We start from the raw sequence: 27,431 nt of genomic DNA on the forward strand, positions 1-27,431 counted from the left end.
TGTCAATGCAAGTGGCAGTTGTTTCGCAAACTCTAGTTGGTTCATTAAATAAATTAATTAGGTTAAACGATTTTAATAAGGATGTGAATCTAATTGTGGTGCAATTTAAGTCTAACAAATTAATATTGAAATCACCACATACAATAATCCTTTTTTTAGATGCACATACTTTATTTAAAACTTGTTCCATTATTTCTTCAAAAGAGTCGTATAGACCTGATGGAGGCCTGTATACGCTTACAATAATAAGGTGGCTCAGCTCAATACAGGCTACTTCGATTATTCGTTCAGAAGAGAATTTCACAATATCTTTTCGTTCTTTAAACTTCAGCTTTTTATGAATTAAAATTAGAGAGCCACCTCTAATGGCATTTTCTCTGCTGAACGAACTTGCTAACTGGTGATTACAAAAGTTAAATATTAATTCGCAATTTCTAAGCCAGTGCTCTGTAATACACATAATATCTAAGTTATATTCATTTAAAAACAGTTCGATATCTAATTCTTTTCCTATCATCCCTTGCAAGTTCTGGTGTACAAAGTTAATATTAAAATTACAGTTACTTCTTTTATTTTTGGTAGTTTCCCGGTGGTGGGCACGTATATTATTTATATTTCTTAATACATTGCTAGAGTGAGCCTCTGTTGTCTTAGTAACTAATTTAAATCATTTGGAACATATTCCAAACTGTTATCTATACAGTTGTTTAAAAAAGTTGAATGCTCAATAAAAGCACTGGATGGTTTAGCCAATTTGTTGGCTTGTCTTAGAACTAAAAAATGAAATAGCCATCTGGCTATATGTCTGGTATAAGAATGTGATAAGTAAAACTTATCATATGTTAGATTATTAAACCTAAAATTTAAAATATTATTAATATCAACCACATCTATTTGTGGGATATTGTTACTTAAAAGTATACAATTTTGGTTGGTGGCACTACAAAGTAGGCTGTTCAGATTATATCTTATATGATTTTCTTTAATCTCGTGTGGCAGTTTTTTACTCGTCTCTTTAATATAAGGAAAGGTAAACAAAATAATTTTTCTAATATTTTCTTTATTACTTAAAGTGTCTATATAATCCAACATTTGTTTTTTGTTTAACTTTCCTCTTCTCCCGATTAATATAATTAAAATTGAGTTGGGACAAAAAGTAGAATTAATTGCCCGGCTAATTATTTGTTCATATGATGCTCCGGGCAAGCAGGTACAACTTATTTTTTGTCCCAAACACAATTTATTCAAGTGTACACCTACCCCTTGGCCTATTTCATCACAATAAATACTGATGGAACCGGCCTCAGGGGCATATGCCTGAGCTTTATAATAATATTTTGAGGAGTCAGTAGAAGCCTTCACCGCTGAACCGATAACTGAACTATTACTATAATTCTGTGAATAACCTAATTTTGTCTGGCAATTACAATTGTTATACAAGGAGTTAACACGTTCCTCATTGTATCTTCCTATTTCTATGAGGTCATCCATAGCTGATATATATGCAGAAATTTCTTTTTGTGCTATTTCATATTTATTTTGGATATGTGTTAAGGTAGAGTGCAAATCTGAAATTTCTGATTGAAGGCCACTTACATCCGCCTCATAACTAAGCCTAGTCTGTTCTAACTCTTTACAGCAGCTTAACAATTGATTTTTAATAGTTTTTTTATTCTTTGATAAATTGTTAAGATGCTTTACAATTTTTTTATTTTTTTGCATTAATTGCTCCGTTTTCCTAATACATTTTTTAACTTTGATATATTTTTTAAGTTTCTTTTTACTATACATAAAATGTTGATTATTTATTGTGTCATCCCCGGTGAGATCTATAGTAGTAATGTTATTTTTTGACAAGACCATTCCATTACCTAAAAGTTCATTATACAAACTTTGCGTTTCTTCAGATTTTTTTGAGTTTAATTGATTCTCAAGGGACTTTATATAATCCTGTGCATCCTGCAGCTTCTTTTTAATATTATGTGTGTCCTCTAAACATTGTTCGTACTCTAATCTGCAATTATCAAAACTGTCCACGACACTTTGTAGTTCTGAGTTACGGTCACAGATAAGTTCATATTATTGATTCAGTTTACTAAGCTCCACTTTTAAATTTGCGTTTTTTTCCAAAATTATGAACATTTCTTTCTCACTCTCATCACGTTCAAATAGTAGTTGTTGACATTGGTCCTTAGAGTCCTTTAGCTCCTGAAGAGCAACTCGGAGCTGTTCTTCTGTCCGACGGGCTACATTTGAACGTGTCATCATTTTGCAGATTAATTTATTCCTGATATCTGAAACTGAATACAGAAATTATTTTATGGGGTGAAGTTGTAAAGCAAATGCTCACCTGCTGCCCAAGTATTACTTGTCAGCCCCAAACTTTGTTTCAGTTGTACAGTAAGTACACAGGAAAATGTTGAAATTAATGAAGCAAAATGAAGAGATGAAAATGAAGTTAAGAAATAAAAAAAATAAAAAAGGAACAAGAAAGATAGTATAGACAGATTAAAGTAGTGAATGTAATCTGTGTATACTGTACTTTAATGTCAAATACTCAAATAACATTAATTGTATTATGAAAATTTGAGAGTGACAAGCTATGTTAGTCTGAATAGTAGACTAGAATAATATTATTTATACTTAATATATTGTTTTATTGTGATAATGTTATAGAGTTATAGTATAATGTATGTTTTTTATCATCTACTTTGCTTTAACAACAGTTAAGCCAAGAGATGAACTGAACTGAGTAGAACCTATGAGAATGTTAATTTGTATAGGTTACTGAATGTATGTAGGTACCTGGTACATAATATTTTACATAAAATTTATAGTAAGTAGTTAAAGACAGTTAAGTTATGATAAAAACTACAATATTTTGAGTTTATGAGTCGGCTAGTGTATGTTCATCATCTTTTAAGCTTCCACAAGTGTTAAGCTAAGAGAGAACTAACAAAGCCAAAGTGTCATTCCTTGTAACTATTTCAGGGTAAGTTTTGTATAGTGTAAGGCACTTAATACTATATTATATTGAGCAAGAGGTGAAGTGGTATGTATATGAAGCACTATACTCCACGGGTTATTCGCAGAATATCAGGAACAAAATTCATCCACTTTGATTTCGCAAAGTTCGTTAGGTGCCGGCAGCTGTCACTTTACAACTTGCTGGAAGTCCACAATAAAGTTCACTAGCCAATGATAAATATATGTATAAGAAATTCCAGAAAAAAGAGAACAAAGCGAATGTTTTGGATACGGTCAGAGCGCATGCGTCGCGGGTATGCCTCACGTGCGCTGTTGACTGCGCTATAACGCATGCCCTTGATAAACAAAAAAAGGCACAGTGTGGACATAGCTAATAAACGATTAGAACATGTTCCAAGTGAAAAAAAAAAAGTTATCACGTTTATCAACATTTTAATCAATAGAGTTCGATTTCTAGTAGATCGCACTTCGCCCAAGTAGGTAGAAGCGGCTAATTATAAACTAAACTTTGATAAGTCGCTACTGTGTTCGACGGTGACTGGTAGTCCGCAATCAGATAAAGATCTCAAATTATCGCCAAATCTAAATGATCAGACGTCACCATTTACCTAAATTCTGGGAAATGTTTTCAACTCATATCGATAGCGCGAAAGGAATTTTATAGTTTCTTTGTTTCTTCATCTTTGCATTTGAACGACCGCATCTTTACATTTTTCACAACTTCATGGCTTAAGTAATAATTATCGTGGTATAAAAACAATGAAAAAAAGTAATATTCCAAGAGTATGATCTCATATACCTTATTATACATAATATTGTTTAATATAGGTAATATGACAATATAGAACCTAGATTTAGATTGATTGTTCTAGTAGTATACTTTTTAACCGACTTCCAAAAAGGAGGAGGTTATATGTTCGGCTGTGGAGATTATTTTTTTTTTGTATGTTCAACGATTACTCCGCCGTTTATGAACCGATTTTCAAAATTTTTGTTTTGTTGTATTAGGTTTCACTCCAATTTGGTACCATGTTCACAAAAGTGGTGACCTGATGATGGGATCCATGAGTAATCGAGGGAACTCCTCGAAATTTATATGGAAACATATAGTGATTTTGGTTTTATAAGAAGCATCCTAAGCATATGCTACCAAAACGCAAGATTTTGCACCGAGGTATACTATGGTTCCGAAGATACTAACAGAACTCCGGATTCCTTATAAATACAAGTTTGGGGGCTTAGGCGCTGTTTTAAGAACTGAAAGCATATGCTACTATGCAAATTACATTCATCATCATCATCATCATTACCACGTCAGGGTCACCAATGTCACCTAAAATTAAACATAACAAATTCAGCCTTAACTCCAGAGCGTAAGGCACACATTTGACATTACTTCTGAGAAGTAAGCTGCTTCGATAAAGTAACATGCATGTCTCACAGCTCACTTCCATACAAAGTAATACAAACTGCGCGAAATTGAAGAGATATTATTTACCTACTATTCTGGAAAACAACCTAATTTCAACCTTATGCATTGCGTTTAGCGTTCATTAGTACAATAACTGTCTGCCGTCTCGCTTTAATCTGTCAAGCGAGCGGCGCGGGGCCGGGCGCGCACTAGCGGCCGAGCCGCAGCGGCGCGGCGGCCGCGGCGGCCATCGAGATATACATAGATACCTTAGGGCGCATTTTCATTAGTCGTTAACTCGTACGGTATACAGCATACGGGGAGTCTATGACAACGAATGGCGCATGTCTATTGGTCATGACATGATCTCCCGCACCCCGCATGCGGGCCCTATCGACCAGTGAAAATGCGCCATAAGTATGCAACCGCCCGCGCCATAGACCACACGCACCTGGGGCATAATTCTCAGGATGTGAGAAAAGTTCATCTTCGAATAAAATACCGAATTATGAGATTTTTACGAGCGTAACACAGTTTGTGTATTCTCAAAACTTCACATTCAAATATTTCGTGGAAAGATCGCTCGAGTCGAACGAGTGGGACCGGTTATAGATGTCCGAATTCGTACACCACATGTGGCCGCTTGGGAGTTGAAGCGTTAGAGACCGGTTTCCTGCACGATATAATTTGAAACAAAACTCGAAATATTTCGTGTAAAGATCGCTCGAGTCATACAACTTACAAGTGCTAGGGACCGGTAGATGTCCGAATTCGTACACAAATTCACCTCCTATTGGTGGATATGTAGCAAAGTAGTTGTCAAATAAATAAATTACGAACAAATATTCGTGCTTGTGTTTCTTTTTCGATATAATAAACCGGAGTGAAACAGCCCTTGCGCTGTGTTTCGCCGAGTGAGTGAGTTTACCGGAGGCCCAATCACCTAGCCTATTCCCTTCCCTACCCTCCCTTATTCCGTTCCCTTTCCATCCCTACCTTCCCCTATTACCCTATTCCCTCTTAAAAGGCCGGCAACGCACCTGCAGCTCTTCTGATGCTGCGAGTGTCCATGGGCGACGGAAGTTGCTTTCCATCAGGTGACCCGTTTGCTCGTTTGCCCCCTTATTTCATAAAAATAAAAAAAAAATCCCTACTTATAAGTTAATGTGTTTAAAAGAAACTATTTATAATTTCGTTAAATTAGAGTAGCTTGTACAAATGTATATTCTGTGGAGTTGCTGAATTAGACTATTAAAATTTTATCAGAACTTTTGTTCTATTATGATTTATGTAGTTTATATACGTTTTAGGATAATTACGTTTATTATAATATGGGAACAAATTTTTTGAGCGGTTATTTAAATATTTGAGATGTTATTATGATCAGTTTAAAAAAATATTGAGCAGTTATTTAATTTTATGGCGGTTGATTAATTATTGCGACTGTAAAACATGGACAGTAATAAAAAAATAATTGGGCAGTCCAATAACTGAATGAGAGATAAAAATGATGTAATGAGCGGTTCGATAATGACTTAACAGAAGGCCTACTTATCCACGGATACCGTAGCGGGGGGACGGGGGGGCGCAGCCCCTCTCCCCCCGAAAGGGGGGGGGGGGGTTCGGGGAGCGCAGCCCCCCGCCAAAAACAAAAACAAACACAATCCAGAAAGTCCAAGAGTAGGTTAGGTTAGAACTTAGACCACAACACAAATTCCGATTCGTTACTGCCCACACGTAACCACTCATTCATTAATTTTTACCGCTCATTTAATTATTTTACTGTTCAATAATGTTTTCAATGATCCATTTCATTATTTTTTATAACTCATTTTTGTTTACTTTACTGCTTAGTTTTAACTGCCAAACTAGTTATTACACGTGCCATTTATAATTTTTAACTTACCAAAACTGCAATTTACAACTGCCCCTTTGAATAAGTGCCTTATAATATTAATATTTAATACAATAAATAAGTACATCCTCTTATCTTCATAAATTATTTAAAATTCTCGTGTCCTTACTCCTCCGAAACGGTTTTACTGATTATACTCCCATGAATCCTTCGATCGTGGATTCTTGGAAATCTATTGAATTATTCTATTGTGTCTCGCTCACCGGTGAGCTTGTAATAAGATACGTAGAATAATATAGTGTATTAATTATTCTACGTATAGTACGCGATAGTTTACTAGGTAACTAAAAAGAGTGAATTTATTATTTTTAACAAAAAATTAAAACCGACTTCCAAGGTAAAAACAATAATAACATCCTTATAATATTATGAACTAAAAAGTATTAAATAATTTTTCCTATCTAATAGTGCCTTTTTCCGTATTCGGCTGAAACTCAACTATTTCTGTACTCAATCTTCATCATTTTGAAGTCGGTGCCAGTTACAAAAGTTTCAAAATATATTCTGGCAAACTGAAGATTCAGCTATATCTGGTACCGACTTCAAAATGATGAAGATTGAGTACAGAAATAGTTGAGTTTTAGCCGAATACGAAAAAAGGCACTATTAGATAGGAAAAATTATTTAATACTTTTTAGTTCATAATATTATAAGGATGTTATTATTGTTTTTACCTTGGAAGTCGGTTTTAATTTTTTGTTAAAAATAATAGTAATTCATGCATTATTTAAACCATCAATCCCCAAGCGGCAGCCGGCTGCCTCATAACAATTGAAAATCTATTGTGTCTGCGATACCCACGATGGAGGTGTTAGAGCTCATATTTTGTTCGTAAACTTAAGTAGAGTTTTTTTTAAATTGTATTTAAAAAAAACTCTAGTGGTAGAAAATTGTAATCAAGAATGCATTTCCTATCTACTTGCTTATGGGTAAATTATAGTTTCGTAATGAAATAGAATGTAGTAATTTGAAAGTAAAGAGACAGATACTGTCGATCGCAGTTACATAAAATCCGAGACGAAATTGTTGCTAATAACTACCATCCACACTACTGTCTTGAATCTTGATATAATTACTATAAGTTAAAGCGAAAGAGTGTCGGTAATTCTGTCTGTTTCTTTTTTAAAAATGATACAGAATTCGTTTTTCGGAAAATGTCCGGTTTCCGCGCAATAAACGAACTTTTTCGCTACTTATTTGCTGGCGTCATCTAGTTATAAAATATGCTAATTAAACTCCAAGCTATGAATGAGGTAATTGAGGTATCCTTAGTAAGTAATGTATTTTTTTTTTCAGAATCTATGAAAATATAAGACTGACGCAATAAAATGGCAGAATCTCAAGCAAACAGTATAAGTTGGAAACAAGGTAATATATTGATACTATCTCATACCTTTCTAACATACAGGGTCTTACAAAACTAAGTGATAATAATTTAGGGTAGGTATGTATGGATACCCTATATAGACTACGCTGTATAAGTAGTAACGCTGAAAGAGTAACTTTTTTATTTTTGTATGGGAAAGTTGAAGACGCTGGGGCGTTGCCCATACAAATCACAAAAAAATGTTGATCTTTCAGTGCTGCTTCTTTCACAGTGAACTCTATACAAGGGACCATGGGCACCGGTAGGGGGGTGCCAGGGGGTGCACTTGCACCCCTTGGTAATCTCGGGATCAACAGGAATTATTGAAATAAAGAGTCGTCTGTAACCCTATTACCATGCCGTACAAAGATAGTTCGTAATGTTTCGGCACTAAATGTATTCTGTTGAGGTGAATAGACAGTCACTGTCACAGTATAGCAATATGACATATTAGGGACTAATATTGCTATACTGTGGTCACTGTTGTTCGTAAAAAGTTAAAAGAAAAGAAAGAAAACTAACTATTTCTGCCGGCGCCCATGCAAGGGACACATACATACTCTGAAGTATTACCACTAAATTTTATTACACCTTGTATGGGTGGATGTACCAATTTCTACTCACACTTTATAAATCATACCCCAAACGTAGAAGAATTCGTTAGACATTTCAGACACTCTTTGTGTGTGCGAACTGTGTTCAACTTGAAAAGGTTTGGAAGTCACAATATGGTTCTTTATTCTATCTATAGCACAATTGAGAGAAAAATTCAAGTTATCACAAAGTATTAATGCGATTGACCGTACAATGTGTGAACATAATATCTACTTAATCTATACTAATATTATAATTGGGAAGAGTTTGTTTGTTTGTTTGTTTGAACGCGCTAATCTCAGGAACTACTGGTCCGATTTGAAAAATTCTTTCAGTGTTAGATAGCCCATTTATCGAGGAAGGCTATACGCTATATTTTATTACGCTAATACTAATAGGAGCGAAGAAATAGAGGAAAGTGTGGGAAAAAACGGGGGGAAATTATTTGAAAGGGCTTATTTGAACACGCTAATCTCAGGAACTACTGGTCCGATTTGAAAAATTCTTTCAGTGTTAGATAGCTTATTTATCGAGGAATGCTATAGGTGATATTTTATCATGCTAAGACTAATAGGAGCGAAGAAATAGAGGAAAGTGTGGAAAAAACGGGAGAAATTATTTGAAATGGCTTATTTGAATGCGCTAATCTCAGGAACTACTCGTCCGATTTGAAAAGTTCTTTCAGTGTTAGATAGCCCATTTATCGAGAAAGGTTATAAGCTATATTTTATCACGCTAAAGCTAATGGGAGCGAATAAATAGAGGAAAATGTGGAAAAAATGGGGGAAATTATTTGAAAGGGCTTATTTGAACGCGCTAATCTCAGGAACTACTGGTCTGATTTGAAAAATTCTTTCAGTGTTAGATAGCCCATTTATCGAGAAAGGCTATAAGCTATATTTTATCACGCTAAGACTAATTGGAGCAAAGACATAGAGGAAAATGTGGAAAAAAACGGGGGAAATTATTTAAAAGGGCTTATCTCACGAACTACCGTAGCAATTTTTCTGTTATTTGGCACAAATAAGTAGTAGATCACGTGAAAGATCATAGGCTATTTTTTGTGTACTAATTTATCTGTAAAATATCTAATTTACGCGGGCGAAACTGCGCGGAACGTTATATTTTGCGTGGTCACGACATCACGCATAAACGGCTGGACCCATTTTGCTGAAATTTGGTATAAAAATACTTTGAGTCCCGAAAAAGAACATAGGATACATTTTATCCCGGAAAAATGTACGGTTACTGCACAATATACTTTTTTGATTTGCGCGTAAACTATTCAACCTATTTTGATGGAATTTGGTATGGAGATACTTTGAGTCTCGGGAAAGGACAAGGAATACTATTTTTGTCCCGGAAAATGTACGGTTCCCGCACAATAAACTTTTATGATTATCGCCTAAACTATTTAATCTATTTTGATGAAATTTTGGCAAGGAGATTGGATATACTAATTTGAATCTGGGACAAGGAATGTTTTTTGTCCCGGAAAAATGTGCGGTTCCCACACAATATACTTTTCTGATTTTATACGTGGGAGAGCCATGCTTCGGCACGAATGGGCCGGCTCGACCGGACAAATACCACGTTCTCACAGAAAACCGGCGTGTTTCGCCGAGTGAGTGAGTTTACCGGAGGCCCAATCCCCTAACCCCTACCCTATTCCCTTACCTACCCTCAACTATTCCCTTCCCTTCCCTACCCTCCTCTATTACCCTATTCCCTCTTAAAAGGCCGGCAACGCACTTGCAGCTCTTCTGATGCTGCGAGTGTCTATGGGCGACGGAAGTTGCTTTCCATCAGGTGACCCGTTTGCTCGTTTGCCCCGTTATTAAAAAAAAAAAAAATTGCGCGTAAACGACTCAATCGATGTACGGGAACAACTATAAACTAAGATCCACGCGTACGAAGTCGCGGGCAACAGCTAGTATGATAATACTTTGCTCTGTATATAGATTTCATTGTAGACACTTTCTCTATGTTAGAGATTATTGATTATTATGCTTATTATTATTATTATTATTATGCTACATCATTATTTTTATGCACAAATAAAATGTGATATATTTTAGTAAAGTAGATATAGTTGCTTAGCTAAGATATTTCAACTTTGCTGACTCTTTCCCACACGCACACGAGTATATTGCTGTCTTGTGTCACCTGCGATTATAGCAATATATATGTATTTTCCAGCAGGACCATAAAGTTAATATACCTAGCGGAATAGAGCAACAATCTCGAGATCGAACAATGTCAAACGAAACCGAAATTGATTTACATAGCTGTGTGTAAAAATATGTGTAGGTACGTATATACACTTACACAAGCATCTTTCTATGAGATTAAATTGTCAACGTGCCGATAAATGCCGACTGGACGTCAAAAAAGAGTTCTGCTGTCATGTATCACACGTATCTTTTTACCACGCAGTGTTACTGATAGTGGCATCTCGCTTGCTCAGGCCTTTGTTTCTCTATTCCGCTAGGTATATTAACTTTATGAGCAGAACTTAAAAAAAACAGGTCAATGCATTTCTTCGTGCTTCGTGACCAGATTTTAGCTAATATTCAAAATAATATTATGCTCATAGCTATCGAAATAAATATCGTCTCTCGGAAACCCATGTTCTATTATTGTCGAGTTCTTATTAAATACTTTTTTTCAGGGTTTTCAGATTCTACCGCCGATCCGAACTTGTCTATGAGCATATCGGAGGAGGCGCCAACTCTTGCCGTTACCACCATTTGCGGGGTCACCATTGTTATTCTCCTGGCTATCGTCGCCGTCTTCGTGTTGGGCATTCTTATTGATTGTAGACAGCAGTGAGTATACATTTTAAAAATGCAGACAGAGACATAATTATTACTTACTTAAATAATGTGGACCTTGTATTTTAATGAAAAGCATGGAATATACGTCAAGTGTACTGACTCTGTATGATTACAACTCGGCAAATATTTATCTCTGTATGCAATAATACGGCCACTTTTTAATGACGTCATAATATCATTAGTATAAAATATTATTAGTATATAATATGTTGCTATTTAATATGTAGGTATCATTACCCCTATTGTTATCTGCTGCAAGTTTTCCCAATAAAATAAAAATATTATTTTCATAATATTGCATAAATTTTAAATAGGTAAATCGTATTTCACAAAAAATCTATTTTCTTGTTGGTCTGTTTGTGAATTGGTTTTGTGATGTTAATAAAATCTAGGCTGTTTTCTTTTAAATGAATTACGGAATCAAACATTTTTGGCAATATCATTTAATTAGTATTTTTGACGTTACTAATTTAGTTTTTAATATGATGAAACTTACTTGTATGATGAAACAAAAGTTAAGCTTAGAACAAACCTACGCGTCAGTGACAGGGGACGCGGTACGCGATAGGGAGCGTCTGCAACGCGAAACTGGCCGTGCACACCTGCGCGACTACGGCGCGAAACGTCAAATTTCATATTTTGTTAATGAACAGTCACTGAAGACGCGCGACCACAGATTTTAGAAGTAAGAGATATGTTATAGAGCTTGTCACATGTCGCCAAATCCTGCCCATATGGGCACAAATTGTCAGTCGTATGTCAATCACTCCACGGCAAACACGTTTTCACTACGCCGTAAATTGTGAACAAAATGCTGACTTGTGCTATAATAATTGACTTGTGCTATAATAAAAACCTACAAAAATTGCAGCGATACAGTGAATTTCAAAAATAGCGGGATCACCTATCACAGCCAACTGTAATTTATACGACTTTTTAATTTAAAAATCAATTATTCTTCACGAAAAATATTCTTCACGAAAATGTTCCGTGAACTATCAAACTAAGGCACTAGTGATGTGGTGTGATGCAGATTTTGGTATCGATATTTTTATCGACATTTTTTATGCAGTTGCGTCATTATCTACATTAATATTATAAAGCTGAAGAGTTTGTTTGTTTGAACGCGCTAGTCTCAGGAACTACTAGTCCGATTTGAAATTTTGAAGTATTCTTTCATAGTTAGATAGCTCATAGCCAAGAAACAGAGGAAAATCTATACTAATATTATAAATGCGAAAGTATCTCTGTCTGTCTGTCTTGTCTGTCTCGCTTTCACGCCAAAACTGCTGAACCGATTGTAATGAAATTTTGTACACAGATAGTCTAAAGCCTGAGAAAGGCTATTTTTTAACTGGAAAAAGGGGTTGTAAGGGGATGAAAATGCGTAAATTTGTTCAAATTAAGTTAGTTCCAAAACTCATAACAGATGGCGCCAAGAGTCACCTAGATCGCGCTATCGCTTGCTCATATGTATTTCTATAAGAAGTGTTACCATGTTGAGTTAAGTTTTTCGATTCTTTCGATTGTTATACACGTTAATAATTAATAACTCACCTACCAACTTAGATATCAGAAACAACAGCGCCAAAACTACTGAACCGATTGTAATGAAATTTTGTACACAGATAGTCTAAAGCCTGAGAAAGGACATAGGCTACTTTTTTACTGGAAAAAGGGTTTGTAAGGGGGTGTTTATGCGTAAATTTGTTCAAATTAAGTTAGTTCCAAAACTCATAACAGATGGCGCCAAGAGTCGCCTAGATCACGCTATCGCTTGCTCATATATATTTCTATATAAGAGGTGGTACCATGTCGGACTACATTTTTCAAGTATTTCGATTGTTATGTACGTTATCAAATAACTCGCCTACCAACATAGATATCAGAAAGTAGAAACAACAGCATACCAATAATAAATACTAAATACCTAGTTTATGGGTGAAGCTAAAGTTGTGTAATGCAGCTAAGTTGTGTAAAGCTATAATAAGCTTTAAAATTTGGTATAAAAAAGTTTAATTTAAAAAATAATAATATTATGTGCACACTACACGGCTGTTTTGGGTATTTTGATTTAAGGAGTACCAGGGTTTTAAAAAGCTTTTGACACCAATTTTGTTGACACCGCGCGCTATAAACTGAAGTCTACGCGGACGAAGTCGCGGGCAACAGCTAGTGTGGAATAAACGGGGAAAATTATTTGAAAGGACTTATTTCACGCACCATCCAACAATTTTTATGTTGTTTGGCATAAATAAAAAGTAGACCACATGATGTCATAGGCTATTTTTGTGGGCTCATTTGTCTTTGAAATTCCTAATTTACGGGGGTGAAGCTGCGCGGAAGGTCTAAATTTATTATAAATATGCGGAAGTTTTATTTTATAGTCGAAAGAAGTGGTGCTTAATGCTTACTCATATAATAACTTACAATAATTAGTGCATCTTTGAAGAATGATTACCTTCATCGCTTTTAGTCCTATTTCAGTTTTCCCAAAGACTGTGGTGTAGGTGTCGCTACAACGCAAAATTCAAAGAGAAATGTATGAAAAAAATCGGCCAAGTGCGAGTTGGTCTCGCGCACGAAAGGTTCCTTATCATAATAGAGCAAAATTAGGCAAATAATGTTTTTGTACGAATCCTTAATTATTTAGTTTATTTTAATTTTACTATTAATTGTTAAAGTATAAATACAATGGAGTATTTTGTACTTTTCAAGTGCCTACCTAGTACCTGTTGCCATTATTGATATCGAGCAAAAATAGCAATAAAATCACGTTTGTTGTGTGTTTCTGTGTTTTAGTATCTGTTATTTTATCGGTAACAGACATACACAATCTGTGAAAATTTCAGAAGAGTAGCGGTTATTGAGATATACAGCCGAGACAGACAATAAGACATCGAAGTCTTAGGAATAGGTTCCCTTTTTTTCCTTCTTAAAGATATTCAAAAAATAATAAGCGGGGGATGTTACTACATCGCTATAGAAGCCAAAACTGTGGCTAGTTTTTTGTGTCTGTCTGTCTGCCTGTATGTTTGTTCCAGCATCACACGAAAACTACTGATCCGATTTGAATGCGGTTTTCGCAGACATATTTGTCTTTTTCCAACTTAACATCTGGTTATATAATATTATGAATGTTTATCTATTGCCTAGTTACGATTTTGCCAAACAGTTGATTATTTTGCCGAATTGAGTTGGTCCCATAGTAAAAGTTTTTCGTAATCATGGATGATTTCAACCCCTTTCGGCCTTTAAGTAATTTTTGTTAGACTCTGTAATATTAATTATTTATCACTTTCGTTCTTTTAATAGTATTTAAATACCTACCCAAATACATCCATATCGTCGTAATAATAATTAATCGACACCGTAGATAGACTGGACATCACTAGACCGTGTACCGTTGACACTATGCTGACAATATAGTGTCATTGAAGTCGGCGACATAGGTTTCCATATAAACGGCGCTACATAACACTTCTCCTTATTTCCCTGTTCTGAGCGCGCGACTTTATATGGTGTATGCTAACTGTTGTGGTAATGAAATCCTCATACTTAATATCAGAGTCCGATGCGTTGGACGGACGGACATGAGGGTTGCGAGATGCTAAGCTTGCTTTTGATTTGGAAGGTGCAGAGGAATAAAACACGTCTACAATGGTCAAGTTGAATTAATTTAGGCGCCGTGCATGCTTGGCTACAGATTTGCTTGCGCATGCCGGCTTGAACATTGAACATTGTGCGTGTAGTTGATAAAACTGTAGTACGCGCAAGCCCCAAAGTTTGTCTTGTTGTTTTTTAAACTTGCTTGAAATTCAGGCATGCCTTCGTGTAGACTTGTCTGCGCGAGTGGTTGGAAGTTCAGTGTTCAAGCCGCTCTTTGTCAGTCAAAATATGGTGTTAAAATGCGCGCACGCTGCTTTAAAATTGCAGATTTACGTACATATTATAAACGTCAGTTTGCAACTGAATTCATTGAATTATAAAAATCTGTGCTCGCTCTGTGGAAGATCAAATCGAAAGATTATTCTGACAGGAATAAAAAAAATACGCATATGAAAAAAATATTTTATTTATGCATTATCAATTTTGTCACTAGCAAACACTGGAAAAATTAAAGCAGAAGAAATAGTTATTCATTGAGAAACATTGTTTATACGCCGACAATCTCGGCTAGAATGCGGCTTGCGCATGCATGTGGTAGATAAGTCAGTCTTACATCTTTTCATGCGAGAAGCATGTGCTAGCAAAACTGTGTTCAAGCATGCACATGTGGTAGGTGCCTTAATATCATGACACAATCTATCAAAACGTAAACAAATCAAAAAATCATAAACTAAAGAGTTGTACAAAATAATATAAAAAAGGTTTAAAAAAAGAAGTCTAGTTATGTACACTTCAAAACACGCGTCTGACAACTTGACGCGCATGTTTCGCTTTGCCGACGCGAACATTTCGCGTCGCGGTCGCGTAGGTGTGCACGGCGCCATAAGATTACATGGGCAGCGTCCGCCGCGCGGTAGACGCTACCGCTTCGCAGTCGCTTTGGTCGCGTAGGTTTGGCCTAAGCTTTACAATTGCAGTAGTTAATCGATATATTATGTACATGTCGTTTATAAAACAAATTTTGTTTCAGGCGATTGACAGAAAGTAAACAAAAAGAAATCAGAAGATTGAAGGTGAAGAAACCTCATCCGAGAGTAGAAGACGGCATCACTATAGCTGACAATATGGAGGAACCTGATATGAGCATACCGCCTTCCGAGGTGATACGACAGATTCCCTGATAGTCTCAAAAGTCTTAGGCTGGACGTATATTATCCAGAATCTCTCAGGGACTGGAGAACATAAGAAATAATTTCGAATCTTTTGTAAATTATTGTGAAGCAAACCATAGAATTTAAAAAAGATTTAAAATTCGAAATCGAACGTCGAATTTTTATTAAATACTGGGTAATGGTTATCTTTACCTTGCCACTGCTAGTCCGGGCTACACATGAGTCTTAGTAGTGATGGAGCATGGCCGGCATGGGCCGCTTGCCCTTACTAAAAAAAAACCTTAAGTTGTTTGATTGAATAACCCAATTTGTTGTGACTTGTGAATGGCTAACAATTATTCTAGTTATTTTCAGTGAGTTTTCCGACGGTTGATACTTTGGATGATATTAAATATTCTCAGCCTTATCTTACTAAGCTTTGTAGTTCAATTGCAAAATACTAAATATTGTTGTTGCCATTACTTGTAAGCATTGTGATAGTTCTAATATATAAATAGCAGTTTAATATGTCGAATGTAAACTTATTTTGTATATTCGTAGATGAATTGTATTATATTATAATATTATAAATATTGTTATTAATAGCTGTTTAGTGTTTACGCAGATGCTAATATGCTAATGTTCATGAAATATTAAAAAAGTTAAAAGTGTGAAAATAAGTGTTTTTGAGTAACAAATTGTGCGAATACAAAAAAATAACTTAAGTATTTTCCTTAATAATAATTTGTGAGGGACATACCGCATAAAATATTATAAGGAAAATACTTTGGTATTGACGTATGGTGTAGGTACGGTCTACAGAACGTCTACACTGACTATAATCTTTAATACTTACACAAAATATAGTTAAATATCTTGTATAGTGTAAAGTGTTGCCTTAATGTACTACTCGTATCAGAGAAGTTGATTCCTAGGCAGATGGCGGACTTAGTAATTTGGTCGCGTTAAGTCAAACCCATCCGACCGATCACAACTTAGGGTCAATTCAGACCGCAACGTGACGAGGCGAGGCTAGGCGTGGTGCGGCATAAATTTGTATGTATTTGACAGATTTCAATTGCGTCACACGTCTTGCGAATCTGTCAAATCCATAAATTTAGAAATGCATCTACGCGTCGCGTTGCGGTCTGAAGCAACCCTAACATTGAATTGACATAAGCCGACCAAATGACGTAGGTCCGTCAACTGCCTACGAATCAATTTCCTCCATGGTACATTATATTCACTGTAAAATATGATAAAGGCAAACAACTATTTTTATCACAGACATAGATCAAGATAGATACCGCATGTGTATGTACTTCGCGTGCCATATCGCGTTCCCAAACGACGAGCAATGCTCGTCTTTCGCAAGTCTGTTCTTTAGTCTGCTATCGGAATCGGACGTCAATCGGAATGTCTAAATGACTAATTGTGCCGTATTGAGCTATAGAAATTCGAATAGAAACGTTGGCCTAGAATCTAGGCCAACGTTTCTATTCGAATTTCTGAAGGCTGCTCAACCTTTTTTACAGTGGGGCCAAACGGTGGATCTCGACATTTATAACGGGCCATTAGCTTAATTAAATATAATACCAATCAAACTTCAATGGGTTATATATTAGCATAAATTTATTTTTTGATATTAATGACATTTTTGCAGTTGTATGTCTTTTAACAATTTATTGATGTTAGGTGATAAATCTGATGTTGATAGTAGCAACAAGTCAGAAAAATGTTGCTCAGTTAATGATGTGCGGTATTTATTTTTAACATAATTAAGGTCTGAAAACACTTTTTCACAGACATAATATGTTGATGGAAAACTACATAAAAACTGTAACGCTAGATCAGTTATTGCAGGAAAGTCTTCTTTTGGTACCTACCAATTTCCAGAAATCTGCAAAATCTTGAGAATTTTGAGGTTTCGACGACACTTTTTCGACAAAAAGGGTTTTTAATGATTGATGATTTTGCAGTTCAACGAGTTCTAACTGAATATTGGCAGGGTAACTAACTATGTCAGTCAAACTGATTAAGAAAGGGTTTATGAAAATTTGTATATCATCCTTCGCAGCAGCCAATTAGGCGGGATTTCTCAGTTTGGCGGGATATTCAAAACTTCCCTGTGCAGGCCATTTAAAATTCTTTCGCGGGCCATAATGTGGCCCGCGGGCCTGTGGTTGAGCAGCTGCCTTGGCCTAGATACTGGACACGTTTCTTATCATCGGTACGTCACAGTAGGTAGGAAAAAAGTGGCACGCACGTTTTCATACAAATGGAGGGACATGCGGTATCTATCTTGATCTATGTCTATGATTTTATAGTAAGTAATAAGAAATAAAGAATAAAAAAAATATTATTTTACTATGTACCATATTAGATTAGATATAGGTATTTAACTGGTGACCAAAAATGTTATAACTTATAAATATTGAAAGAATAATAATATTTTCCATATGCGAAAAAATATATAAAATATAATTATTATTAATAAAATGTCGTGTTATTTCAAACCCACACCTTTCATACTTTATAATGAGGGTTTTATGGCGCTTTGTAGCCGTAGGGTCTATTGTGTCGTGTCAAACAGCAGCTGTCATATGTCACGAAATAGCTGTCATATGTCTGTCTGACACGTCACACGAGTTACGACATTTAACACGAAAGTCCCTACTCTACCGTCCCTCTGGTGGCAAATAATTTATCGAAAACCCTCATTGATATAACATAATCCTCTTTTATTTCAGTCCAGCCGTTTTCGAGTTTTAACGCGACTAACACATTTGAAAATCCATTTTTATATTATATATTATAGATATCGATACAATTTTGAAGGACCACTGCAACTTCTGCGGGAATCACCGCGATTACATAAGATTTTATTGCACTGTTTTATCACAGTGATAATAATTTTCCTCAAACAATGTTTTAGATCTTCTGAATAATCTACTAATATAAATCTAATAAAAGAAAGATAATTAAGTCAACTTAAATCGCTTATTAACCTCTAGTCTGTCGATTAAAATCTGACGTCATCTTGATATCTGTCATACCGCCCGGCGGCACCGCGACAGACGCGGGTTTTGAGCCGTTAGGTTTAACTAAAACTTGATTTTCTACGATTCTAATAACATTTATATATTGCTACAATTACTATTATAATTAGAATAAGCTATTTTTCACATTTTCTTTCAACATGTTTGTCAGAGCAACGATTTGAGTTGACTTCAGAAATCGACATACCCATACTGCGTACCTATGTCCATTACCATGTAAAAACTTGTTACATAAAATATTATAACATATTGGCATCCTAAAACTTTCTCAAAATTCACATATAATTTGATTTTTGAATTGTGATATCTTGGAAAGTTTGCTAGCAGAGTAGTACTTTCACCGATGTTTCTACTTTTGAATGGTCCTTTCCACCAAGAAGAAAAAAAAATAGTCATCATGCCTATTATATTATGAGAATTTTGAGAACTGTTTCAGAGGAGAGATGTGCTCTGCTTGCTGACCGGTCGGTGTAGTGAGAAAGCCCGATGATGCCGATGCGGATTCGCCCAGGCCGCGGTACATTGCGGCTAGTGGACGAGGTACCCGATAAGGCGATGCTGGGCTGGCGCGGTGCGGAGGGGCGGGGAGTGTTGATGATGAAGGAGGCGTGTTCTATCGAGGGTCACCAATGTGGAATAATGTGTGGTGGCCGCAAAAGAAGATCTTCCGACCGAGCGAGGTGTTATGCTCGGCCAGGCCGAAGCTCTCGTGATACATTTCAGCTGTCGTATATATATATACTGGACGCGCTCAGAAAACTTAGATAGCGCGATGCAGGAATGTTAGGCGAATTGTGGGTACCGCCACACGTGGTAATATACTGGATATGTCGATTTTCCGACATATTATGCACCTAATTTGGCATAAAATCACTTTACTATAACGTATTACATATTAAAATACTGCTAGAAAGCCTACTGATTTTAGTAACAGCTACTGCACGACACAACGATTTTGTAAGTGTAAGTAAAATATTTAAAGACAGCGTTGTCTAAGGAACTGAGTGCAAGCAAGGAACCGAGTCTCGGGACGAAAAAAAAAACTTGTATATTACCCTAATTCTCAGTGTTATACATAGTATAGAATTAGAACAAAAATGACGTGTTTCAGCTGAAGAAGTGTAGCCAAGTGTAAAATGCAGGTTGAAACGTTACATAACGACGTAAACGTAACAATACATGCGTTGCAGGAATGTTGCTGTACATGATTTTTATTAAAATTTTATTCAATGCGTATTAGCGATGTGCAGGCAAATTATAAAACCATTTTGTTAGGAATTAGTAGTAATAAGAGAAATAAAATTATGACTCTCTAATTACATATAATCATTAATCACCCTGGGGCGGCCTGGGGTAGAGAGAGTCGTTGAAGTCTTTTATTAGGAAGAAGTAAAGGATGTCAAGTATCCTATCCTACTATCCTACTAATATTATAAAGGCGAAAGTTTGGATGTATGTATGGATGTTTGTTACTCTTTCACGCAAAAACTACTTAATAGGTTATACATCAGAATAAAACATAGGATACAATTTTAACCGACTTTCAAAATGGAGGAGGATGAGGATGTTCGTTTTTTATGTTCAACGATTACTCCGCCGTTTGTAAACCGATTTTCAAAAATTTTCTTTTGGTGTATAGGTTATCATCTTAATTTGGTACAATATTCATAAAAGTAGTGGCCTGATGAAGAGATCCATAAGTAATCGAGGGAACTCCTCAAAATTTATATGGAAACATGTGGTGACTTCAGTTTCGTGAGCAGTATTCTAAGCATAATATGCTATACCAACAAGTAAGATTTTGCACCAAGGTATACCATCATGGTTCGGAAGGTGCTGAGAGAACTCCTGACTCTTTACATAATATACAAGTTTGGGAGTTTCGACGTCGTTTTAAGAACGGAAAGCATATGATACTATACAAATTACTTTCATCATCATCATCACTACCATAAACCATTATAGAACCATGTATGATGTATCGTCCCGTTTTGACCCTATTATTGGTACTTTTCATAGTATTTTATCATGTTATATACTTATGTATCACGTAAACCGCGGGTAACACCGCGGGGCACATCTTGTCATAAATATGTCTTCCATACTTAATAAAATTATGTCGGGCATATATATTTTTTATTTGAGTCGAATACTCTCACGCTCTCTCTACGCAATTGTATGGGGGCAATCAGGATCACGTGGTTTAGAAATTCTCTTTTGCTCGTGAGAAGTCGGGTTCAATGTTAAGTTTTGGTACAGAATTGAAAGACGAAATGAAGTTGTTAGAGTCACGTTTCGTAAGTAACTTTCATTAAAAAAAAGTCAGTTTTACTGCGGAACCCGTCGTTAACCACGCGTTTCACGTTTGGCGTAGCTCTAGATTTGAAGGTGTGATAGTAAGGTGCGGTAGAACTGATCATCGTAACAGGCATTCAGTAGCCAGCCCGAACCCAGGGAATACCATAGAACTTATAACAAACACTGCAATACCGTAATCTTTTCACCCGCAATCAGTAAATTATTCATTGACCAGATAAGATTATTAATGGGGACTAAAAGAGTGAATGTTATTAGTATTGTTCAAATATTGCGCGAGACTGCAGTGAATGGTGTTGCCCCTCATTTCGTTACTCATTAAATTATATCTCTTATTTTAGTAACTTAGAGATGTTTCATCTTTAGCTCGGATTTTAAACAGTGATAATGGGTAACACGAAATCGAAGAAGATGCAGAAGGAGCCGGGCAGGTTCTTCGAACGGGAAAAGTGGAAGGAGCAGAAGAGGGAGGAGAAGAAAAAGAAGAATGTGAATCCCGCTAACAAAAGAGTGGGGATGAAGGAGGCGCCGATAAGTCCGGCCGTGGCACTGACGCCACCGGTGATGGGCCCCGGGCCGATACCTGCGCCGGCGCACGTCCGCTCCTACGACGACGAGGCTCTGGACAGGATGCGGTATCAGCTCAACAACGATGCTGATGCGTTCCTCCTGAACAATATTCTGTTGTCGGTACAGTTCTTCGAAAATTATGAACGGTGAGTACTGAGTAGTGTTCTTGGAAGGATCTGATTTATTTATTAGAAACTGTATCATATTAAGCGGACTTGGATCATAAGAATGTCATCATTTATGTATCATTTTACATATATATATATATATATATATATATATATATATATATATATATATATATATATATATATATATATATATATATATATATATATATATATATATATATATATATATATATATATATATATATATATATATATATATATATATATATTATACTTTTTGTGTTTGTCTGAGAAAAAATATATGAAAAATGTTTAATAGAGTCATTTGATGTAAAATTTGATTAAAACTAAATGTATGCGATGTGGTTGTACTTTATTAATAAATAAATAAATAAAACTTCAGTGAATAAATTAATATTGTCTACATATTTGTAACGTTGTTTCAAAAGATTTTAGATATTTAAATTACAATGGTCACTATTAAAAATTAGTAATTGATATTTTTTTAAATTTTAATAAAATGTAGCGTAATGTATCCTTGTAAGAGTATTATAGCTAATCAATATGAAAATGTTATTGCATTTTGATAACAATGAGTTGAAACGACACAATATGTTATCGCCAATTTATTGCTAGTCTATTTTCTCCGGATTTACAAGCCTATATAAAATTTAAATAAGTAATAAGTATGTTAGATTTCAAACATATACAAAGCAGATAAACGTAATATTTTTTTTACAAAGATTTGAGTAGATCTAGGTAAAATCTTTAATTATAGGTATTAATGTTAATTGTTGCCAGAAGTCTAAATAGATTAAGAAGAATTGGAGTGTGTTAGTAATTATCCTAACACACTCCAATTCTTCTTAATCTATTTAGACTCGAATCTTGATAATTATACCACTAATGATATTTTAGTTTTTAATGGTTAGATAAACTTAACGTCAATATTATAAACTATATCGGTACCTAGGATCTTAAGATTGTCCATTGCAAGTGTAACACTTGACTCGGTTTGCACTTTAAGTATTAATGTCCCTTTGTAAAGACACATTCCGACAGATATTAACAATTAACGGATATGATATTAAATAAATTAATAATATTGATTATATCAGGAACGCATATTCGATATTGTTATCGCATTTGTTTGCGGTGATTTCTTTTTGATTCTATAAATCACGTATCGGATTTTATATCTGCCTACGTCATAATTAAAATTATAAGATATAGGTACTTTGAAGATCCTAGATCCTATTTTTATTTTTATGATTTGTAATTTGTCAACTTCTTATTTCATTTTCTAAAATATTATTTTTAAAATTTATCAACCTGGCATTTACGAAGTACTGAATTTTGTTAACTTCAATTTCTAGGGAAATCCAGTATCTAAGGAACAATCCAGTAAGCGAGAAACAACACTTCATGGACGAAGCTATGGTCAACCACCACAAGCACGTATTCTGTGCCGATAGAATACACGAATGTGTCCAAGAGCACGTGCTGTATCAAAAACAGAAGGACCAAGTGGAACCCATATTATCACCAAGGTTGTTTATAATTTACGACAATGTCGAAGCCAGCGAACCGGGGGACACGTCTGACTACAGCGCCGTTCTAGATGCTCCTTTCTATAAGCTGAGAATTGAGGATTGCAAAGAACCAGGTAATTTAATAAATATTTACTTACATGATAACACTTTAAATAGCAAATATTATTGCAATTTACAATCTTTTAACATTTTATTTTGATCTTCTTTTTTATTAGGATTTTTGTAAACCAAATCAATAAATAGGTGATATAATAATTTTCAGGGTACGTTAAATTAAAACAGTTAGAAGTTCTGGAAAGTACATTACTGAAAGAGGAGACTCCAATTATACGCGACAACTCAGAAGATAGTTTGTACACGGATTCCGAAAAAGAGTCTAATGCCTCAGATGATGCAACTTATCAGGAAGAAATTGGTAAAGCAAATAAAAAATCAAACGGGAAAACAATTTTACTAGAAAACTCAGTTAATATTGAAAGAGAGAAAGATATCCAACTTAGTATGAGCAATTTAAAAACTGAAAATAAACGTATTTCAATTTCATTTCAAACTCAAAACGGCAAAGCAAAATTGAGTAATGATGAAGTCAATGGTAAAATAGATGAAAAAGACGCTAGTGATGACTATGAATCAAGACCAAGAAAATCGATACTAAAAAATGCAAGGCGTTTTAGTGGTCCTGTAAAGGACATGAGCGTAAAAGCCAATCCCAATTCTCCACGGCATGTCTCCTTGGAAAATTTAGCTGGTGAAGACACAGAAACCTCTGGGTACAGATCTAATGCGAGTAGTCGAAGAACAGAATCGAGTGAGACTGAATCAGATTATGGATATTCCACAATAACTGAAGCGACCACACCGAAAAAAGTAGCACTTAGCCTACAGCCCAATTTGGCAGCATCTAGTGTTTTACCAGAGGAATGCTGGGAGAGTATTAATGTGAAAACCATTGATTGGAGCGATGAAGATGAGGAAAATGACACTGCTTCTAAGCTGTCCATTAATCGCAATCTCTTTGAAACCCAGCACTACCTCAGCTCATCAATGTTTATGAGTAGTTTTGTGGACAATTTTATTTTGAGTTTGGGATCTGGCTTAGGTTTATCACAGGAAACTATCAGAAATGCCATGACGCAGGGAGCTAGTGTATATTGTGATTTCATTAGAAATGGATCTAAAGTGTGCAATGAAGTCTTCCCAGCCCTATTAGCTGCCTGGCCTAACGCAGCAAACCAGTGGATCATAAGAGAGAGAAGAATAATACAAAATCCAAGAACTAATTTTAGTTATCAATGGCCTACCAAATATATGGTCAGCAAGACTACTGGTTTCGGATGTCTTCTAGTTCCCATTGGCTATAGACCGAAACGTGGAATAAATCCAGATCAAAGTCTTCAATGGAAAATAATATTTCCAGCTGCTGAACGATATTTAGAGAGTTGTTTAGCACATTCCCACATGCGTTGCTATTTATTTTCTTTGGTTTTACACAAAACTTTTATGGAAAACGAGACATCTAAAATCGGTATTGATGCTACTCATATCAAAAATCATTTGCTCTGGCAATGTGAAGATAATTATGCAAGATGGCCAGAGGATCGCTTAGGAGAAGCCTTAAGATTATTTTTAAGGAACTTTTACGTACACTTTGGTCAATCTAGATTTCCCAATTATTTTATAGAAAATTGCAATGAATTCAATTGTATTCCTAAGCCAGTGTTATTAAGGCTTCAAAGAAAACTAGCTGATATTTTAGAAGCACCGGTAATGCACATGCTTCATGCTATTAACAAGCTTAAGTATACAAGGAAAGACTTTTACCCTACTTTCAACACTTGGAAACTTTATCAAATTCTAACTTGTCGAAATCCTTTTCGTCTATTAAATCCAAACATACCTGTGACGGTGCCAAATTATAACAACGAGAGCTCTGATAGTGATGACAATAATATACATAATATTTGGGATAAGGCAAAAGCTCAAGACAAACACTATCAATGGAAAAAGGAGAGACAACGCCAAATTAAAGAAAGGAGGAAAGCTAGTTCATCGACAAAAAAACAGAGGATCTCTGTGAAAGGAGATATAGAAATAAATAAAAATGTAAGTTAATAATAATAATATTTTTGCACATACTAATCAAATACATATTAATTCCACTTCTACATTATAATATCGTGGAAAACTTGCACATACTCACTTACAACTGTTAGTACGTGCAAGTTTCCCACGATATAGAAGTGGAGTAAATAATATAGAATTAGACTGTTAGACCTGTGGTTAGACCATTAACGTAAAAATTATAATTAGGTTAGAACGTTATTAGCATAACAGTATATATTATACGAGTAAGTCTATGGTTATTAGACTATTATTTTTTACGTAATTATTTCTTTTTAGATAATTCTACCTACAAAAATGGAAGCAGAACGTAGGCGTTTGGTACTAGAATTTTTCATACTCCATTTCATTGCCATGGCTCGTTCCAGTGAAAAATTTGAAGCTCTACGCCAGGCAGTCATTTACTTAGAACAAGCCCAAAGACTTTGTGTTTTATTAAAAGAAGAACCTGCTGGGGATATGACTGCTCGTGATTATATAGATATTATTCGGGATAAGCTCGCTGATTGTCAACGTAAATTAGTAAACGAAGGTGGCTATAAATTACAAAACAGGGAGAAGAAGTACACTGATGTAAACATACAAACAAAAGCTATGCGCAAACACCGTCCAAGATATGAGCACATAATAAATCAGGATTCTCCTACAGATACTAGTGGCATAGGTCCTTTCACATTTGCTGATGTACATAACGATCAGGCAGGATCATATGATTTTAAAAAACTTTTAGAGGAGTCAAAGTTATAAGAACTAGTAGTACATAGTATTTTGATTACTTAAATAAATTATGGCAATAATTATTATGTTAAAATAAAGAAAAAAAACTTTTAATCATTGATATTCAAATTTTTTGATAAAATAATAATAATAAGTCATTAGAATTATTTATTACTGTATTGCGGAATCTCTTTACTTCGTTGTTATTTTTGTAAAATGTCTTCTATTTGTGTAATTTAATATGTTAATTACATATTCTGTATTACATAATATATCAAATACATGACAATTTTAATATAAATAATCATAGAGTTTTGATTGAAATATTTTTATTTCTTGGTACTTTTTTGAAAAGAAAATATTGTTGTTTTGATATATTACACAAGGGGGTTGACACCTGCAACCATTGACAATAATGCCATTCTTACATACATTCCGTATTCAGCTTGTCTGAAATAAGCAGCTCTGGGATCAGAATCTAATTCTGGAGAAATTTCATCTACTCGTGGTAGAGGGTGCATCACAATCATACGACGACGTGCTCGAGTCATGAGTTGTGGAGTTACTACCAGTAGACCACGCATCTGAAAAAGTTTTGAAATATTGTTAGTTAACTTTACATTTTTAATAGTAAGTAAAACTTTTGTTTTGGAAAATAAACATGTCATAATTTGTACCTTATCATATTCTTCTTGACTTTCGAATCTCTCACGTTGAATACGTGTCATGTATAAAACATGCGTGTCGGCTAAAACGTCTTCTAAACGATGGAAGACTTTTTGAGGAATACCTTTATTAGCAATATATTCCATTATATGTTTTGGCATTCCTAAACCAGGCGGACTGACATACTGCAGCTGAACCTGATATAAAGTTAATAATCGAGCCAAAGAATGAACTGTACGTCCATTCTTAAGATCGCCGACCATTGTTATGGTGAGCCCATTGACGGTGCCTATCTCTTCTCGGATAGTAAATACATCTAATAATGCCTGTGTAGGATGTTCGCCTATTCCATCTCCAGCATTAATAACAGGCTTACGACAGTGCCGAGCTGCACGCTGAAAAATATACAGATAATGGTACTTAAGAT

The 27,431-nt window shown here is 35.2% G+C and overlaps 3 protein-coding genes across 5 annotated transcripts in view; 2 read left to right on the top strand and 1 right to left on the bottom strand.

The window, feature by feature from the left end:
- Nucleotides 1-15,946, top strand: part of LOC121731894 — a 34,165-nt gene extending 18,219 nt beyond the window's left edge. The window contains exons 2-4 of the mRNA XM_042121569.1: nucleotides 7,611-7,682; nucleotides 10,946-11,102; nucleotides 15,751-15,946. Coding sequence (XP_041977503.1) covers nucleotides 7,643-7,682; nucleotides 10,946-11,102; nucleotides 15,751-15,901 — 348 coding nt within the window. The 5' untranslated portion in view covers nucleotides 7,611-7,642 and the 3' untranslated portion in view covers nucleotides 15,902-15,946. The remainder of the gene's footprint in view (nucleotides 1-7,610; nucleotides 7,683-10,945; nucleotides 11,103-15,750) is intronic.
- A 5,479-nt stretch (nucleotides 15,947-21,425) lies between these two features.
- LOC121731918 lies at nucleotides 21,426-26,399 on the top strand. The gene is made up of 4 exons (XM_042121605.1): nucleotides 21,426-21,962; nucleotides 23,324-23,613; nucleotides 23,763-25,603; nucleotides 25,901-26,399. The coding sequence occupies exons 1-4, from the start codon at nucleotides 21,634-21,636 to the stop codon at nucleotides 26,366-26,368; spliced, it is 2,928 nt and encodes a 975-aa protein (XP_041977539.1). The 5' UTR covers nucleotides 21,426-21,633; the 3' UTR covers nucleotides 26,369-26,399.
- A 275-nt stretch (nucleotides 26,400-26,674) lies between these two features.
- Nucleotides 26,675-27,431, bottom strand: part of LOC121731617 (CAD protein) — a 33,445-nt gene continuing 32,688 nt past the window's right edge. For all 3 annotated transcript variants that reach the window (XM_042121136.1, XM_042121134.1, XM_042121135.1), the window contains 2 exons: nucleotides 27,016-27,399; nucleotides 26,675-26,922 (listed from right to left, as the gene is read on the bottom strand). In XM_042121136.1, coding sequence (XP_041977070.1) covers nucleotides 26,716-26,922; nucleotides 27,016-27,399 — 591 coding nt within the window. In that variant the 3' untranslated portion in view covers nucleotides 26,675-26,715. The remainder of the gene's footprint in view (nucleotides 26,923-27,015; nucleotides 27,400-27,431) is intronic.

This window comes from Aricia agestis, chromosome 11, assembly GCF_905147365.1.
Source record: "Aricia agestis chromosome 11, ilAriAges1.1, whole genome shotgun sequence".
Lineage (NCBI taxonomy): Eukaryota > Metazoa > Arthropoda > Insecta > Lepidoptera > Lycaenidae > Aricia > Aricia agestis.

What these genes read in the sequence shown, in the direction of transcription:
- LOC121731918 (XM_042121605.1), top strand. Translation starts at nt 21,634, where the DNA reads ATGGGTAACACGAAATCGAAGAAGATGCAGAAGGAGCCGGGCAGGTTC. An exon ending in TTCTTCGAAAATTATGAACG is followed by an intron (nt 21,963 to 23,323) that starts GTGAGTACTGAG and finishes TTCAATTTCTAG; the next exon opens with GGAAATCCAGTATCTAAGGA. An exon ending in TGAGGATTGCAAAGAACCAG is followed by an intron (nt 23,614 to 23,762) that starts GTAATTTAATAA and finishes AATAATTTTCAG; the next exon opens with GGTACGTTAAATTAAAACAG.